The sequence below is a fragment of the Eubalaena glacialis genome, chromosome 2 (genome assembly GCF_028564815.1).
Source record: "Eubalaena glacialis isolate mEubGla1 chromosome 2, mEubGla1.1.hap2.+ XY, whole genome shotgun sequence".
Taxonomy (NCBI): Eukaryota; Metazoa; Chordata; class Mammalia; order Artiodactyla; family Balaenidae; genus Eubalaena; species Eubalaena glacialis.
Genome location: NC_083717.1, coordinates 30,350,892 through 30,369,636, shown reverse-complemented (window position 1 = coordinate 30,369,636; position 18,745 = coordinate 30,350,892). Strand labels below are relative to the sequence as shown.

The 18,745-nt window shown below is 33.4% G+C and overlaps 1 protein-coding gene across 18 annotated transcripts in view; it reads left to right on the top strand.

Annotated features, from left to right (window-relative positions):
- The window catches only part of ZMYND11 (zinc finger MYND-type containing 11), a 130,159-nt gene that overhangs the window by 45,651 nt on the left and 65,763 nt on the right, over positions 1-18,745 (top strand). For 15 of the 18 annotated variants that reach the window (XM_061179732.1, XM_061179730.1, XM_061179738.1 and 12 more), the window contains exon 2: positions 9,941-10,075. The exons of 1 other annotated variant lie outside the window; for it this stretch is intronic. In XM_061179732.1, coding sequence (XP_061035715.1) covers positions 9,960-10,075 — 116 coding nt within the window. In that variant the 5' untranslated portion in view covers positions 9,941-9,959. Of the gene's footprint in view, positions 1-6,159; positions 6,179-9,940; positions 10,076-18,314; positions 18,421-18,745 lie in introns of those variants that run through there. 2 more of the 18 variants (XM_061179733.1, XM_061179739.1) reach the window with 2 other exon arrangements.

Here is an 18,745-nt window from a genome sequence, read left to right as displayed (position 1 = left end):
CTCCACATCTGCGTTTCCACACCTGTGGATTCAACCAACTGCAGATCATGTAGTACTGCAGTAGTATTTATTGGGGGAAAAAAAATCCACGTGTAAGTGGACCTGCACAGTTCAAACCCATGTTGTTCAAGGGTCAACTGTACATGCTTTTGTATGTTTATGCACAAGTGAAAGGAATGACAGGAACAATATCGGGTTTGGAAGAGAGAGATTAGGAATATTTTATATTATGAGGTATTTGTACTACATGTGAATCAGAAAAATAAACATTGGGTTAGTTGTAAATGTATATTGCAACCACTAAAAAAAAAGTAAAAAAAAAAAAAGTGTAATATGCTAAGAAAGAGAGAATTGTTACATATAAAGTTCTCAGTTAAAAAGACAAAAGACAGAATGTGTGGAAGACAAATAGGCACGATGAACAAAGGTAACAAACAGAAAACAGTAACAAATCTGAGAGATACTACTAATCCATCTATATCAATTACCTTAAATGTCAGTAGTCTATACCAATAAAAAGATGAGATAGAGTGGATCAAAAAACAAGACCCAACTCTATGTTGTCTACAAGAAACCCATTTTAAATATGAAGACACACATAGATTAAAAGAAATGGGATACAGAAAGATATACCATACTAACACTAACCAAAAGAAAGTAAGAGTAGCTGTACTAATTTCAGACAGAGCAGACTTCAAAGCAAGGAATGTCATCAGGTATAAAAAGGGCTGTTACATGATAATAAAGGGGTCAGTACTCTTAAGATATAACAATCCTTAATGTCTCTGTGCCTAACAACAGAGTGTCAAGATATGTGAGGAAAAACTGATAGAACTGTGGGGAGAAATAGATGAATGCACTATTACAGTTGGAGACTTTTCACCCCCCTGTCAGAAATGGACAAATCCAGCAGGCAGAAGATCAGTAAGGACATAGTTGAATTCTTCACAACAATATCAGTGAATTGGATGTAATTGATACCTGTAAACTGTTTCATTCTATGACAGCAGAATACACATTCTTTGCAAGTTCACATGGAACATTCACAAAGATAGACCACATTCTGGTCTATCTTAATTAATTTAAAAGAATAGAAATCATTGCAATGTCTGCTGTTAGCCCACAATGGAATTAAACCAGATATCAAAAACAGAAAGATAGCTCAAAACCCTAAAATACTTGGAAATTAAACAACACACAGGTCAGAGAAGACATCTCAAGAGAAAGTTTTTAAAGTTTTGAACTAAATTAGAATGAAAATACATCTTATCACAATGTGGGATGCAGTGAAAATAGTGCTTTGAGAGAAATGTCTATAATAGAAAAGAAGAAAGATCTAAAATCCGCAATCTAAGCTTCTACCTTGGAAAGCAAGAAAAAGAAGATGAAATTAATTCAAAGTAAGCAGAAGAAAAGAAATAAGAATTAGAACAGAAATCAATGAAATTTTAGGTAGGAAATCAATAGAAAAAATCAAAACAAAAGCTAGTTTTTTGAAAAGATCAATAAAATCAGAAGTTACTAGATAGGTTTAAAAAAAAAAAAAAAAAGAAAAAGACAAGACACAAATTACTAATATCAGAAATGAAAGAGGGGCAATCACTACTGCTTCTGGACCATGAAAAGATAATAAAGGGATATTATGTATAACTGTGGTGACAAATTTGATAATTTGATAACCTAGGTAAAATAGACCAATTCCTTGAAAGGCCAAATCTGCCAAAACTCACACAAAAAGAAGTAGACAATCTGAGTAGGCATATATCTTTTAAAGAGATTGAATCAGTAATTAATAACCTTCAAACACAGAAAGAACCATGCCCATATGTGTTCACTGGCGAATTCTACCAAACATTTATGGATGAAATTATACCTATTCTCTGCAATCTCTTCTAGAAGGTAGAAGCAGAGATAATACTTCCTAACTCATTTTTTGAGTTCAGCATTACCCTAATATCCAAATCAAACAAAGACAGTACAAGAAGAAAAAAAACCCCAACAAGACTGCCATAAGCCCATCTCTCTCATGAACATAAATGTAAAAGTCTTCAACAAACTATTAGCAAATTGAATCCAATATTGTATAAAAAGCATTATATACCACGACTAAGTGGGATTTATCCCAGGTGTGCAAGCCTGCTTCAGCATTTGAAAGTCAGTGCAATCTATCACATCAACAGGCTAAAGAAGAAAAATCGTGATTATTTCAATAGATGCAGAAAAGCATTTGACAAAATTCAACACCCATTCATAATTAAAACTTATAGCAAACTAGGAATAGAGAGGAATTTCCTCAACTTGATAAAGACTATCTACAAAATCCCTGCATTAACACCATACTTAACAGTAAGAAACTCACAGGTTTCCCACTATCAAGAACAATGTCCCCTGTCGCCATTCATTTTTAACATTGTTCGGAATTCCTAGCTAATGCAATGAGAGAAGACAAGGAAATAAAAGTATACAGATTGGAGTGAAGAAATAAAGCCGTCTCTGTTTGCAGATGACATGATTGTCTATGAATAAAATACAAAAGAATTAACAAAAAAAGTCTTGGAAATAATAAGCAATTATAGCAAGATTGTAGGATACAAAGTTAATATAAAAAGTCTTATCACTTTCCTATATACCAGCAATGAACAAGTTGAATTTGAAATTAAAAACACATTACCATTTACATTAGAATCCCCCAAATCAAATACTTAGGTATAAATCTAACAAAAGTATTATTACAAGATTTATTTGAGGAAAACAAGATTCTGATGAACAAAATCAAAGAACTAAATAAGTGGAAAGATAACTCTTGTGCATGAATAGGAAGACTAATATTGTCAAGGTATCAGTTCTTCCCAACTTGATCTATAGATTCAGTGCTGTCCCAGTCAAAATCTCAGGAAGTAATTTTGTGGATATTGATGAACTGATTCTAAAGTTTGTATGGAGAGGCAAAAGACCCAGATAGCCAGCTCAGTATTGAAGGAGAGGAACAAAATCAGGGCCTGATACTACCCAACTTCAAGACTTGTTATAAAGCTATAGTAATTAAAAGTGTGGTATTGGTGAAGTAACAGCCAAATAGATCAATGGAACAGAATATAGAGTCCAGAAATAGACCTACATTAATATAGTCAGCTGATTTTTGACAAAGGAGCAAAGGCAATGCAACGAAGCAAAGTCTTTTCATCAAATGCTGCTGGAGCAACTGGACATCCACACACATACAAAAATGAACCTAAACACAAACCTTATGTCCTTCACCAAAATTAGCTCAAAATGGGTCATAGATCTAAATGTAAAATGCAAAACTATAAAACTCCTAGAAGATAACAGGAGAAAACCTAGATGACCTTGGATATGGTGATGACTTTTTAGATATAACACCAAGACACAACCCATGAAAGAAATAATTGATAAGGTGGACTTCATTAAAATTAAAAACCTTTGCTCTGTGAAAGACAGTGTCAGGAGAATGAGAAGACAAGCCATAGACTGGTAGAAATATATAAAGAAATCTTAAAACTCAGCATTAAGAAAATGAACAAGCTGATTAAAAAATGAGCAAAAGAATTGAACTGATACCTCACCAAGATGATATACAGATGGAAAGTAATCACGTGAAAAGATGTTCAACATCATATGTCATTAGAGAATTGGAAATTAAAACAACATTGATTTACCACTATATATCTATTAAAATGGCTAAAATCCAAAACACTGACAACCCCGATCGCTGATGAGGATGTGGAGCAGTAGGAACACTTATTCATTGCTGGTGGGAATGTAAAATGGTACAGCCACTTTGGAAGACGGTTTGTCAGTTTCTTACAAAACGAAATATACTCTTAGTGTACAATTCAGCAGTCATACTCCTTGGTATTTACCCAAAAGAGCTGAAAACTTACTTACACACAGAAACCTGCACAAGGGTGTTTATAGCAGCTTTATTCATAATTGTCAAAATACGGAAGCCACCAAGATGTCCTTCAAGTTGACTGGATAAATAAACTGAGGGGCATCTAGACAATGGAACATTATTCGGCACTAAAAAGAAATGAGCTATCAAGCTATGAAAAGGCATGGAGGAACCTTAAATCCATTTTACTAGGTTAAAGAAGCCAGTTTGAAAAGGCTATATATCCTGTATGATTCCAACTATATGACATTCTGGAAAAGGTAAAACAGTGGAGAATTAAGATTAATGGTTGCTAGGGATTGTGGGGAGAGGGAAGGATGACTAGATGGAGCACAGAGAATTTTTAGGACAGAGGAACTATTCTGTATAGCATTTTAATGTCTCTATGCATATGTGAAAACCTATAGAATGTACACCACCAGCAGGTAACTATGGACTTTGGGTAATAACGGTGTATCACTGTAGGTTTGTTGATTTTAAGACATGTGCCCTCTGGTTTGGGATGTTGATAATCAGGGGGGCTGTGGGAGTGTGGGGACATGGGATTCTTTGTATTTCCTGCTGAATTTTGCTGTAAACCTAAAACTGCTCTAAAAAAATAAAGCTTATTAATATTAATACCTTAAAAAAGTTATTCCCAGATAACAGTACTGATGAACCTAGTGGCAGGGCAGGAATAAAGATGCAGATGTAGAGAACGGACTTGAGGACACAGGGGGGAAAGGGGAAGCTGGGACGAAGTGAGAGAGTGGGATGGACATATATACACTACCAAATGTAAAATAGATAGCCAGTGGGAAGCAGCCGCATAGCACAGGGAGATCAGCTCGGTGCTTTGTGACCACCTAGAAGGGTGAGAAAGGGAGGGTGGGAGGGACGCTCAAGAGGGAGGGGATATGGGGATATATGTGTACATAAAGCTGATTCACTTTGTTGTACAGCAGAAACTAACAGAACATTGTAAAGCAGTTATACTCCAATAAAGATACAAAACAAAAAGTTATTCCCAGATGGATTAAGAAGTCAGTATTTTAAAAAATTGTATAAAAGAGGAAAATACAATTGAATATTTTTCAGACTTGAGTGTGGAAGGACTTCTAATCATTAAAGGTGACCATAAGGGGAATACATAGCTAGATTTCAGTATAATTTCATTTAATGTTTACTAAAAGACAAAAGTATTTTGTGAATAACTTTAATATGTAAAGAAATTAATATGTAAATGGGAAAATAGCATGAATAGACTATCAATAAAAAGTAACTTCAAATTGCTAGTAGAGTTTGGGAAAATTTTAACCTGAACTAAGTCACAAAGAAATGCACATTATACAGTGAGATTAATTTTTAAATTTTATGCAATATTTGATGTAAATACTTTAAAATACTTATATATTTATGTTAGATGACATAAAAATAAAACAAAAACTTGCACCCCTCCACCAGAAGTAAAAATCAGAACATATTTGATGCTGTGTATTCTCCCAATGTGTTCCTCCTCAATGCAGCCTCTTTCTCCTGCCCCCCTCAACTATTCTCTTGTTGTCCTATCATGTTTATCATTTCCTTGCAATAAAAAGTTTCCCCATATATGTATGTGTCACCAAGAATTCCTTGTTTAATTTTACTTATTTATAAGTTTTTCCTGATTTGCTTTCTCTTTTATCTTTTTTTCCCCCATTTGTAGCATTTGTATGATAGGAAACAAGGTACTTACATAGATGGAAGGGATTGCATTAAATTGGATTTGTAGGGATAGAGAATACCGGTATTGCCTGGAGGCTTGCCAAAGTTACTTGGACCAGCTTACACCCATCAGAATAACTAGTGTCAAAAAAATACAAAATTGTAAGTGTTGATGAGAATGTGGAGAAATTGGAACCCTTTTGCACTGTTGGTGGGTATATGAAATGATGCAGCTGCTATGGAAAACAGTATGGTAGTTCCTCAAAAAATTAAAAATAGAATTGCCATATGATGCAGCAATTCCACTTCTGGGTATTTGCCCAAGAGAATTGAAAGCAGGGTCTTGAAATATTTGTATACGCATGTTCATAGTAGCATTATTCACAATAGCTAAAACGTGTCCATCCACAGATGAATGGATAAGGAAAATGTGGTATATACATGCAGTGGAATATTATTCAGCCTTAAAAAGTAAGAAAATTCTGCAGTATGCTACAGTATGGGTGGATCTCACGGACACTATGCTCAGTGAAATAAGCCAGTCACAGATGGACAAATCCTGTGTGATTCTTCTTCTTTGAGGTACTTAGAGTCGTCACAGTCATAAAAACAGAAAGTAGAATCATGGGTGCCAGGGGCTGGGGTGGGTAATGGGGAGTTAGTGTTTAATGGGTATAGGATTTCAGTTTACAAGATTAAATGAGTTGTGGGGATGGATGGTGGTGATGGTTGCACAGCAATGTGAATGTATTGATACCACTGAACTGTACACTTAAGAATGGTTAAGATGGTACATTTTATGTGTATTTTACCACAATAAACGAAATTGGTAAGTTTACTGGGAAGTTTTTGGGGTTTTTTTTGTTTTTTAAACTAAAGAAGTCTTGAGAATCACTGCGAGTCTGTCATATTCCTCAGATGTGTTGGAGCCAAAAAAAAAAAAAAAAAAAAAGATTGAGGACTATATTGTATATCTCTACAAGTTTTCTGATCTTTCTTTTTGATGTCTTAATCTTTGATATAACATAAACGAAGGCTTACTCTGGGACTTTATTGTTTATATAATATAACTGGAAAAGTTTAATTTTATAAGTCCATATCAGAAGTTTATCATGTTCATAACTATGCTGTGCACCTTGGAAGAGAGATGAAAAATAAACAAGACACGTGTTTTCCTTACTTGAATTAATAAATTCTTTTTAGGAATTTTAAATTATTTGTACAAGGCAATACATTTGTAAGAGATGAATAAACAAATTACAATTAGAATACACAAGAGAATTGAGTTTGATTCTTGTGAAAGCATTGGTCAGGAACATTTGCATCATAGTAAGTCCTAGAAAGAACAGGGAATTTTTAGTAATTAGTAAAGGGGCAGGGAGAACATTCTAGACAGAGAGAACTGCTTAAACAAAGGGATAGAGTTATGAAGTTTGGGGACACATTTAGAAATTTTGAGTAGTTCAGTTTAGTAGAAATATAATATACATTCAGGTACAATAGACTAAAATTTGGTTTGGCCAAAATCAGTTAAAGGCCTTATATGATAAGCTGTAGGTGCCTAGAATATAAGAAACTAATTTTCTAAGATTTTCTTTTTATTTACAGACACCTAAATTACTATCCTTGTCTTATATCTAGCCACATTATTTATCATATTTACTAGCTAATGGAAAGATTTTTGTTTACCTTATTATTATATTCCCAGAGCATAGAAGAATGCCTAACATGTAACAAACATGCCTGAAATGAATGATTTTAGATTTCATAAGAAAGGAGAATTTCAGTGATTGTACTTTAAAGAGATCTTGTCCTAATAAGTCAGGTTGTTTTTGGTACTTCTATAACATGCCTCCAAGCTTCACTGTATTCACCTGACTTGGGTTTGCATCTTTGCAGTGTTCTCCTTGAGTTTCTGTAACTATGAGCATGTTCTTTATGGTGTACCTTCATTACCAGGCATATCTACCTGTGTGACTCGGTGTAGGTAGATGTCAAAAATCTTTGGCTTTGACTTTACATCTGTTTTCCTGAAGTGTAGCATTGCTTAATTCTTTAATCTTGAGTTTAATCATTTCTAGGAATTAAGTGACATCACTTTTAGAATTTCTGCTACTAGTCTACTATATTCTTCTGGTTGTTATGTAAATAGTTATATTTGCTATTTATTTTAGTATTTGTAAATGTTAGCTTTGCCATTATATATCTTTTGTATTTCTGAATAAACTATTCTTAACTTTATCTATATGTATGTTGAAAACATAAGTTGAGTTATATATATGTCAACTGTACCTGTTTGTATTCTAGTGTTTGTTCCAAGGATTGTAATATGCATCCTCGATTTAACATAGTTCCTCTTGAATTAGTATAATAAATACCATTTCACATAAAACGTAAGAATTTACAATGATATAATTACTTACTACCCCTTCCCCTCCTTTGTGCTATTGGGTTGTCATCTATATTTTACTTCTACATATGTTATAAACCTAATGATACCTAAAAATTATTTTTGTTTGCTTTAAACAGCCAATTATCTTCTCAAGAAATTAAGAAATTTTATATTTTCCCACATATTTACCATTTTGTAGTGTTACTTAAGCTAGAAGTAGTATCTGTTTTGTCTGAATTCTCACAGCATATATTTTGTACGATTTATGTCATATATGACATTACAGTTAGTAGTTCCATGTATATGTCAAATTGCCTTTGCCAGTTTTATGTTGTTTTCTGTCAAGGACTAGAGTTTATACATTTTAAAATACTTCATTGTGTTTAGCTATTGCCTTACACAAAATAGGCAACATTTTTTTAAGTGTGTAAGAATGACTGAAATTTTGTTCTTTTATCTGAGTATTTGTATAATCTGACAAGTTGTATTTTTACAGTTCACCATTAGATGTCACTTTCTAACATTTTATATTCTTACCAATAAATTCCATACCATATTGCTTAGTAGATTTGGAAAGTTGACACTCCTATACAAGTGCACTTAAACTGAGAAGTTTCTGTACATTTTAAAGTGGTTACTTTCTAGAACAGAGACATTCATAAATAATAATTATAATTTTAAAAATCTCTTAATTTTATATTGAAGTCTGTACTGAACCAACTAATTTTCCTTAAGTTTTCTTTAAAACTTGAATGCTGCTGTTGTTTTTGATTCTTAATTGATTTTGTAATTCTGAAAAGCACTTTCTTATTTCAGGAGCCTAACTGATCCTAGACTCACCAGAAGAGAGTCTCTAGTTAAGCTTTAATGGCAACTGCTGGTTTTATTTGGGTTTTTTGGAGAAAGAGGGAGAATTGACTTAGCTGTGAAAAGAAATGTAGAGGTGGAGAAAAAGATTCATGAGGCTCTCCTGGCCAGTCATGGAATACAATGAAGTGCTAAGAATGAATTCTCCTTTCTTATTCTCTCCTCTAAAAAGATAGGAAAGGTCAGGTCAAGGAGATTTCAGCCATCCCCGAAACTTTGATGTTTACCTATGCCTAAGGGCCTCAACATCATAACCTGTATGATTTAGGGGTCAGGTGTCTCGGTGCCTAACAGGTCCCTCTGTGCCCAGTGGAGAGTCCAGGCGTGTGGCCTCTTCTTACTGTACCATCTCTCATCAGACATTCAGGCTGCAACTCCGTTTTTTCCCCCAGTCTTGCCAGGACACAGCTGGTGGCCATTTTCCTCAGTCTATTCAGAATATTGAAATTTGAATAAATTAGCAATGTTGTTTCCTAATAACATAATGAATGACCAACACCTCATCCAAGCATCTGAACATTTCTAATAATGTGGGTCCATCCATGTCATCCTCTGGTATACCAACCCCCAGCCTTTCACACCTCAGCCAGAAACAACTATTCTATATTCTCTGTTTATGGTTTTATTTTTTTAAAAAAGGAATGTTGTTTTCATTATCAATATGTCTATATTGAATTAAAATATTTAAACCATGAGTATAATAAACTAAAGTACTTACAATTCGGACATTTAATTTCCGTTTTGCATTGATCTGTCAAATTACACACAATATAATATCAAAAATGAAATTTTATATAGTAACATTTTTGCTTTATAATAAATTTTAAATGTATATTTCTTTGACATATTGGTATAAGATGGCCACTCATTCTTCTTGGGAAGACCTTTTTTACTGTTGGTCTTGTAGTGTCATTCTTTGTGAAGTACTGAAGTGAAAAGTTTTATGGAGTAATTGGTGATGCGGATGGTAGAAAATAAAAAAGTTGGCCATACTATATATTCAGGTGCTGAGAGTGTTACTTATGCTGATGATAATTCATTTTGTAATCCGTGCTTTTCCCTTATGTTTTTGTATATTGCTACAGCTGAAGGAGTAAACAGGTCATGGCACGCTTAACAAAAAGACGGCAGGCGGACACAAAAGCTATCCAGCATCTTTGGGCAGCCATTGAGATTATACGGAATCAGAAGCAAATTGCCAACATTGACCGTATTACAAAGTAAGTAATTTTAATCAAAAAAAGTCTATGTAAAATTTTATATAAGACTTTGGGAGAAAAGGTCCAAAGATTATTTATTTATTTATTATGCTAATTAACATACATTACAAAGTACTAGACACTTTCCCTTACAGGAGTATAAAGTTGTTAGGGAAATCAATACTGAAACATACACAAGCAACTTGTGTTTAGAGGTTGTATAAATGAATATTAGATAAGTAAAGTATCAATGTGTACTATTTCCAATAGTACACTAATAGATTTTTAGTTCTCAAAAATTTTTTAACTCTTGAAAACAAGTCCTTATTTAAGTCTTCTATTAAAAAGGCTTTTAGTTAATCACTTGATTTTATGTAAGCTATCTAAAAGTCTACTGTTCATTATTCATTTTAATGTATGAATAATATATGCTACTATATAGCTTGGTGTAGGTATAGTAACATCTTACTAGTTTGTAGCACACTAACCAAGAATTTTTAACAATGTCATTTTATATTTTAGAAGTTATAGTAAATAAATCTTCAGTTGACAGAAGAAAGTTCTTCTTTATTTTCCAATGCTGTTTATCTTGGTAGTCCAAGATTCAGAATAGAAAAAAATCAGACTACTGTATGAACACTCTATTTACATGTTATGTACTAATTATAAGGGAGTCTTCAAATAGAACTTGATTTTGTTTTGTTTGGTATTTTTAAAGGAATAAAGTTAAATTAATCTTTTAAAAATGTTTGAATGATATTTTTTCGTAATTTAAATAGAATTTCTTTATACTTATTCTCCAACACATTCTTTAGATGCTACCTATAAAAATGGAAAACAGATGATTTACAAAAACTCATTTAATTAAGTGCTTATTTTTGTCGTTATTCATAAGTAACAAAGTTAAGTATCATATTTTTGTCACTTAGCCATATTCTAGTGAGGAAGATTATAAAGGTTACTTAAGAGGGAAGGGACATGAGAAAGAAAGATGGTGCTATATATTGCTTTAACTCTATATTTAACCCTTTGAATATTTTAAAGTTGCCCATGTACAACTCCTAGCTCCTATAGGTGAATAGAAGGGAAAAAAATAGGTAACAGCTATGTGGAAAATAAGAATAAAATAAATAGTATATAATAATTAAATTACTTTTAATATTGGTGATATTGGAATAAAAGTTTTTTTTAAAAACCTCAAAGAAAAAAAAGCCTTAAGTATTTTCCTGTGGTTGGGATTTTTAAAAAAACCATAGTTTATGTATATCAAAAATTACTTACAGAAGAATGTAGAAAAAAAGATAATGTTCTTTGGATTTAATTTTTTTAATTAAAGTCATTTAATCTTGACTGAACTATTTCAACTTTACAGGCTATTACTTCTTATTAATCCATGGCATCTTTCTCTGAAAGCTCTAGGGACATTCTCTAGGAAGCTGTGGGAACTCCAGGTGACATGTATAGAGTTTGGCTGACAAGGTTGCTGATGTGGGTGTCAGAGTAGTCTTTGGATGACCGTAACGTGTGTACCTGTGTATACATGTTAAATTGTGAGCGATGCAGAGGCTGTTGACAGCACTACACACCTCTTCTCGTTGTGCACAATGGATTGTCCATAAACATTCGCTCTCCTCCTTTCCTCATCAGTACAACCTTAAGGGTGCCAAGGCTTATTTACCTTCCTGTCCTAAGGTCCATCCATAGATCTTAAGATAGATATGAGTAAATTCATTTACCTGCCAATTAGTCATTGTTTTATCAGTCTTATCTAAAGATGAAAAAAATACTGAGAAAATCAGAGGGTAAGTGTTTGAGTGGTTCCCAGTGTTTCTTCTGCCTCATCTCATCTGAGAGTATGTCATATTCCTTTTTATTACGGGGGTGCATTTAGAGCATCTTGTACTTCTTTCATAACACTAGTCACATGTGTAATGATTTCCCTGCCAGACCGTCAGCCCCGGGAAGGAGCTGTCTAGATAATTGCCTAGCCCAGTGCCTTGGCTTCTCAGCAGTGTTAATTTCCTTGCTCGTAACCCTTGCCAAGGTAAGTTAGGAAGAAGAATTGGACCATGACAGGAAGTCAGATCTTTTGCTTTAAAGCCTAATAATCTTATTCTGTATTCTAAATAGGTAAATACTTTTCAAGCTTTAGATTAATTTTAAATCAAGGTGCTCTGCTTAGTTATAACTAAGTCTGAACATAGAGGTATCTTTAATCTTTATCCAAATATCTTAAGTTACTGAAGGCTTTAGTAGAGTTGATGTGAAGAATGTATATGTAGTCATTAAGTTTCATTCTATGTTTGACTGGTGAGTGACTCCATAAAAATACAAACTGTATAGCTTCAGTCACTCATTAAGTTTTGGGCTTTGGGGTCATGGCTCTTTATATTTTGAAGCCTGGCACATCCTAAACACTGTAGTTTACCTCTGTATAATGTTTTAGTTCTGCTTGTTTTTATTTGAAATATCTTTTAATCTGTAGGTTTCTCATTCATCTTTTTTTGTTGTTTTCCTTTGCAATTTATTTATCTAAGGACCTGGTTCATTTACTGTTTCCTGTAATCTGCCTTCACTGGTTTCATCCCTGTGGTGTACTTTAACCTGCTGCTCATTCCTTTGAATCTCACGGAAATTAATAGTTGATCCTAAGGCTTGGGGGTGGGGGTGAGACTTCTTCATAGGTGGTGATGTGTTCTGCCCTCAGGAGGCCATAATGTATTTCTTCTGGCGAGGTTAGTACTAAGCTTGGTATACAGTGGCTAGATCCAATAATTCATTAAGGATTGCAAAATAGTGATAATCTAGTTTTATCTTTTCTTTTTTAACTGGAATAATTCTGTAAGGACATAAACTTCCCATCATGTAGTATATGGTTACCATGTGGTATCGTTCATATCAGAAAGGTAGAATAACTGATTCTTTTATTTACCAGTTTTCACAATAGCATCTTCTAATGGCAACCAATTAGGTTTTTTTTTTTTGTCATTTGGAATTCATGGGTTTCAATACATTTGATATATTTCAGTCTGTTTCTGATATAATCCCTATTGATGCTTAACTTTTCCCTTCTTTGACAATTTGGAGCCTCTTCATGTTGGCCCCTGAAGTTCCTCTCTGCTTTCTGACGCGACAGAATTTTTTCAGGCTCATCTAGGATACACCCTGCCCCAGTCCTGGAACCACTGATTTCTCCAGGGGTCTCTGGTTTCTCGCAGTTAGAAATTATGTTTCAAGAGCATTTTTTGGCCTTCAGTGTGCTCATTGCTGCCAGGTTGGTCTCTCTTTCTAGGCCTTTTAGTGGACGAGTTAGGAAATACATATAATTGTAAAAGAAAAAGACTACATCATGAATTCATACTGATATTTTCCCCTTGAATTTACGGCTACTGGTTTTTACTGAGCTATCTAAAATCTTTATCTCCTTTCTTACACAGTAAGAGTCATGATTCTTTAGGACATCATGGATAATAACATTTTAGAATATCATGTAGTTACTCAATTGTTTCATCCAACACTGCATCCCAAGCTGTCTGAGAATAATAGCATCAACACTTAACTAATAATACATTTCATGGAAACCATATAAGTTGTCTTACCCATCTTTAAACAGTTGTACTAATTCTAAACTGTCACAGAAAATAGCAGTTACATATTATACTTTCTTCCTTACAACTGCCATTTAGTCTTACTTCTCCAAGTAAGTGTGTATTTCATGCTCACCACTGATATCTAAAGTTCATTCTCTAGTACATTCTTTAAAAAAAGTTTTTTACTTCCCCACCCCCGCAGTTTTATTGAGATACAGTTGACATATAACATTGTATTAGTTCAAGGTGTACAACATAATGATTTAATACATGTTTATATTGTGAAATGATCACCACAGTAAATATAGTTAACATCCATCACCTCTCCTAGTTATGAAATTTTTTTTCTTGTGAAGAGAACTTTTTATACTCTCTTAACAATTTTGTATTGTTAACCATGCCGTACATTACACACCCAGAACTTATTTATCTTATAACTGGAAGTTTGTACCTTTTGTCCACCTTCACTCATTTTGCCCACCCCCACCCCCAGCCCCTGCCTCTGGCAACCACCAATCTGTTCTCTGTATCCATGAGTTTAGTTTTTTAAGAATCCACATATACGTGAGATCATATAGTGTTTATCTTTCTCTGACTTATTTCACGTAGCATAGTGCCTTTAAGATTGATCCATGTTGTCACAAAATGATGGGGTTTCCTTCTTTTTTTATGGCTGAATAATATTCCACTGTGCATGTATACCATATTTTCTCTATCCATTTGTCTGTGGATGGACACTGGTTGTTTCCATGTCTTGGCTGTTGTAAATAGTGCTGCTATGAACATGAGGGTGCAGATATCTTTTTAAGATATCAAAATGATGGGATTTCCTTCTTTTTTATGGCTGAATAATATTCCACTGTGCATGTATACCATATTTTCTCTATCCATTTGTCTGTGGATGGACACTTTGGTTGTTTCCATGTCTTGGCTGTTGTAAATAGTGCTGCTATGAACGTGAGGGTGCAGATATCTTTTTAAGATAGTGATTTCATTTTCTTTGGATAAGTACTCAGGAGTGGAATTGCTGGATCATATGGTAGTTCTATTTTTAATTTTCTGAGGAAGCTTCATAGTTTTACATAGTGGCAGCTCCATCTAGTAGATTCATAATCAAGACTTCCTGGGGACAAATATTTGAGTTCTTGCATGTTATAATAACAGTTGGTCTGCAGCCTTTTTCCTTGAAAGTGAATTTGTTTGGATATAAAATCCTTAGCTTTTATTTTCTTTCTTTGAGGTTCTTATATATGTTATCTATTCTGGCTTAAAGCATTGCCATCAAAAAATCTGATGACAAGTTGATTTTCTTTCTGTTGTGACTTTGTCCTTTTGCCTAGATTCACAAAGATTTTTTTTCTTTGAAGTCTAGGAACTTGACTGTGTCTCAATGTTGGTCATTCTAGGTTGTTTTGTTGGGTATACAGTGTCCCTTTAATATGTTTTTTTGAAATATTGAAAATTTTACTTTAAAAATTATAACAGTTTGACCCTTGAGCAACATGGATTGAACCGTACAGGTCCACTTATATGCGTATTTCTTTCAATAAATACACACCACAGTACTACGTGATTCATGGTTGGCTGAATCCAGATGTGGAACCGCAGATACAGAGGGCTGACTGTAAAGGGAGACGGAGATTTTGACTGCGTTGGGGGTGAGGCGGACTCTAACCCCCGTGTTGTTCAAGGGTCAATTGTATATATGTCATCCATGGACTTTTATTATCTTGTTTAGTTGTCATTTATTGGGGCCTTCTCTTACACTGTGTTGGTTTCTTTTCCTATCTTCTATATTTGTAATTTTCAGTTTGGGCAGTTATGAATAAAGCTACTATATATTTTTGGTTTTTAATATTTTCTTTCTTTACAACTTCTACTTACGACTTTTTCTGCTATGTACTCACTCTTGTGTGCCTTCTACTTTGGACTTTTTACTTCTGAAGTGAATTTTTTCATTTACTTCGCATGTTTAAGTCATTTCTGAGTTTTTCTAATTCTGATTTATACCTTTCCTATATCTTACATCATCTTCTTAATGTCTTTTCACGTGTTTTAAAATAGTAGTTACAGTTTTCATCTGTGTTATAGGCACATCTCTCAGGCGTGCTTTCATTTTAAGGATGTCCTGCTTCTTCAGCCACAGTCCTTTCATGTGAAATCAGGCTTCCTGAACTTGTGTCAGGGAAAGGTGGTTGAGAATAGTTTTTCTAGATATGGCTCTAAAGCATCTTCTTATGTCATTTTTATGAAGAGCTAACAATATGGCCTCATATGTACCATGATTTCCTGCTTCTTCTGTACCTTCTTCCAGAATCGCAATTTCTTTTGTACCCATTGTCCTTACATTGGAGATCTTTATGACCAGACTTCAGTAGTGTTTGGTACTTTTATTACTAGCAATTCCTCTACACTGTGGAGCTCTGTACTGAAAGGGAGCTTTGGATTATTAATTTTGAGTGTTAATAGGTCTCACTGTGTTCTAGCCCCTTAAGTCTTTACCATGAATTCACAAATTACCATCAATTACCTGCAAATGGAAGTGTGTAAAACCCTACCCAGTTTCAACTGCTGTTCTCGAATTGGCCCACTTTGCTTTTCAATGACTGCCTGTTGGTTGTTTTATCCTCCTATACTCACTTCCATTAGGTGGTCTGTTGTGTCCCTTGCTTTCTCCTGCACAGGTGTCAATACCAATTGCGATTGCAGGTTTGGAGATTTGTCCTCACCTACTAAGACTTTGGGATTCATGGGGATTCTCATCACTAATTTTGTTGTTTATGTTGTCCAGGGGTTGGGTTGTTTGTTTGCTTTTGCTAACTCTTCTAGTAACTTTATGTAGAGGGTTTGGGAGACATTAAAAACCATGTTACTTCTACCATCTTCCCAGCTCACAGCAGTCTTGCTGTTTTTCTCAAAAAAAAAAAAAAAAAAAAAGTTGTTAAAGGTACTGTGTATATTCTGAAGTCCTAAAGCAGAGCTAAAAGTGGTAAAAATTCCTTCTAGCAGAGGCAAATTCAAGGAACATTTTTCATTTTTGTATATAACACTAGACACATCAGAATCTACAGCAGTATCATCTTCAAAGGATCATTAAAATACTAAATTTGTGTTGAAATTTAAAAAGAAATTTCATGAGTAGAAGCTTCAGGTCCTCCAAGTCGAACAATTAGGGACTAATAACAATTTCTCTAACAAAATAGGATAATTTTTCTGTGTTAAAAATGTTTCTTCCACCTAATATGATGATGTCTAACTTTCAGGGTTCATAGCAGTAGCCTCCTATTAGTTGTCAGTACACCTCCCTTGGAAAGAGTCCTGAGTCTTTTTTACCACTTTCTTTTACTTTTATTTTTTTTAATCTGCTAGTTTCTGTTCAAAAAGGAGTAGAAAAGGTGCTATAAATTAGAGAATCACTGTTGAGATTTATTGAATATTTCAAGTATTTAAAAAACATCACTACGAGAAACTTCTTTGACAAGTTCTGTTATTTGGGGATGTATTTTTATAAGAAGAGTCAATCTGAAATCAAAATACATGTATGGGATGAAGTTTGATTGTTTAAAATTAATGGGTAACCTATGCCTCTGATTTAAAAACTCATGTTTATAAATTTGATTTAATGATGATATAAAATTCCATACATGTCTGCACTTGGAAACTAAATAAGCACAAATAAATTTTGGCCTCTCCACAATTTTATAAAATATAAAAAACATTTTATATTTTTAGAAACTGAAAGATGTTTTGTGATGTTTTAATCATCATAAGATGGAAACAAATGATTCATTTTATCATAAAAAAGAATATACATTAGTCAGTTTAGATGAACATAAGCATAGGCAAGAGTAGCTTCTCTTTTAAAGGTCTATAAATGCTAAATTATAAGTAGCACATATGAATTCATCAATCTTTTGAAATTTGGATAGGTGTAATGAAATTAAAGCTTTGAAATAGTTGATTGCTTAGCACTTATATAAAACAAATATTTATAAAATATTTTTATGTTTAAAATCATGATGTTAGCCTGTGTTTTACAGTTTTTAAATCAAGGAACAAAGAGGTGATGATTCAAATGACAATGAAATCAGTAACAGAAATGAAATTTAAACTTTGAATCCCTAAGATTCCCAATATGATTCATAACTCATTGTCAGGTTATTTTTTAAAATGTCACCTATATTTTAATATCCAATAAAAATACTCATTGTCAGGTTATTTTTTAAAATGCCACCTATATTTTAATATCCAATAAAAATAAGTTACATGTCATTTTTTCCTCTTTAATCCAAACAAATTATTCATATCTAATTTGGATAATTATAATATAGCATTAGAGTTTCATAGGTATTCTAAGTAATAGTTATAATTTAAAGACATATTTTTGAAATAAGTATGGATTTTATATTAGTCTCTGCCAGCATTATTGGCTAACATTATTGGTGTCATTGGGAGAGGTCAAATTAATTTTTTTTGTTGACTGTTGGAAAAAGCAGTTGAAACTTTCTTTCCTGTCTTGAATAACTTTGATTTTGTGTTTCTAGAGGTAACCATGTTTGTGACTAGCATGATTAGACTAACATTGGATTGGTTGACTTAGTCCCATTCAAGTTAATGTTTCAGATTAGGGCATCAATTAATTACGTGTATTGCTTACTTTAGGGTCAAACCCCAGTTAGAAAATGTGACCTCTGACCTCTTGTGACATGTTTGGCATTGAAATTTGAGTTCTCCTGGAGTTCTTCCTGTCACTACAGACAGACATAAGCCCAAACTGTAAGTCTTCTTCATGTGTAGGTTGCCTTTGAAGTTGCAACTAGGTACACATTATTTATTTATTTGTTTATTTATTTATTACAGTTCAGTTTTATGAAACCCATGATTTCTAGGAACTATTTGTTAAGTTATAATTTTGTCTTTGTCAATTTCTATTCCCTCATAAGATTTACTGTAGAATAGGAAAATGGCCATTGCCTAAGTTACTTCTTTGAAAATAAAGTTAGTTTTAAAAAATTAGCAGTTAATGTTATGCTGTATATGTACTTCCAAGAATTCTTCATTCTCATAACTACATTCTCATTTCAATCTACATTGATTTATT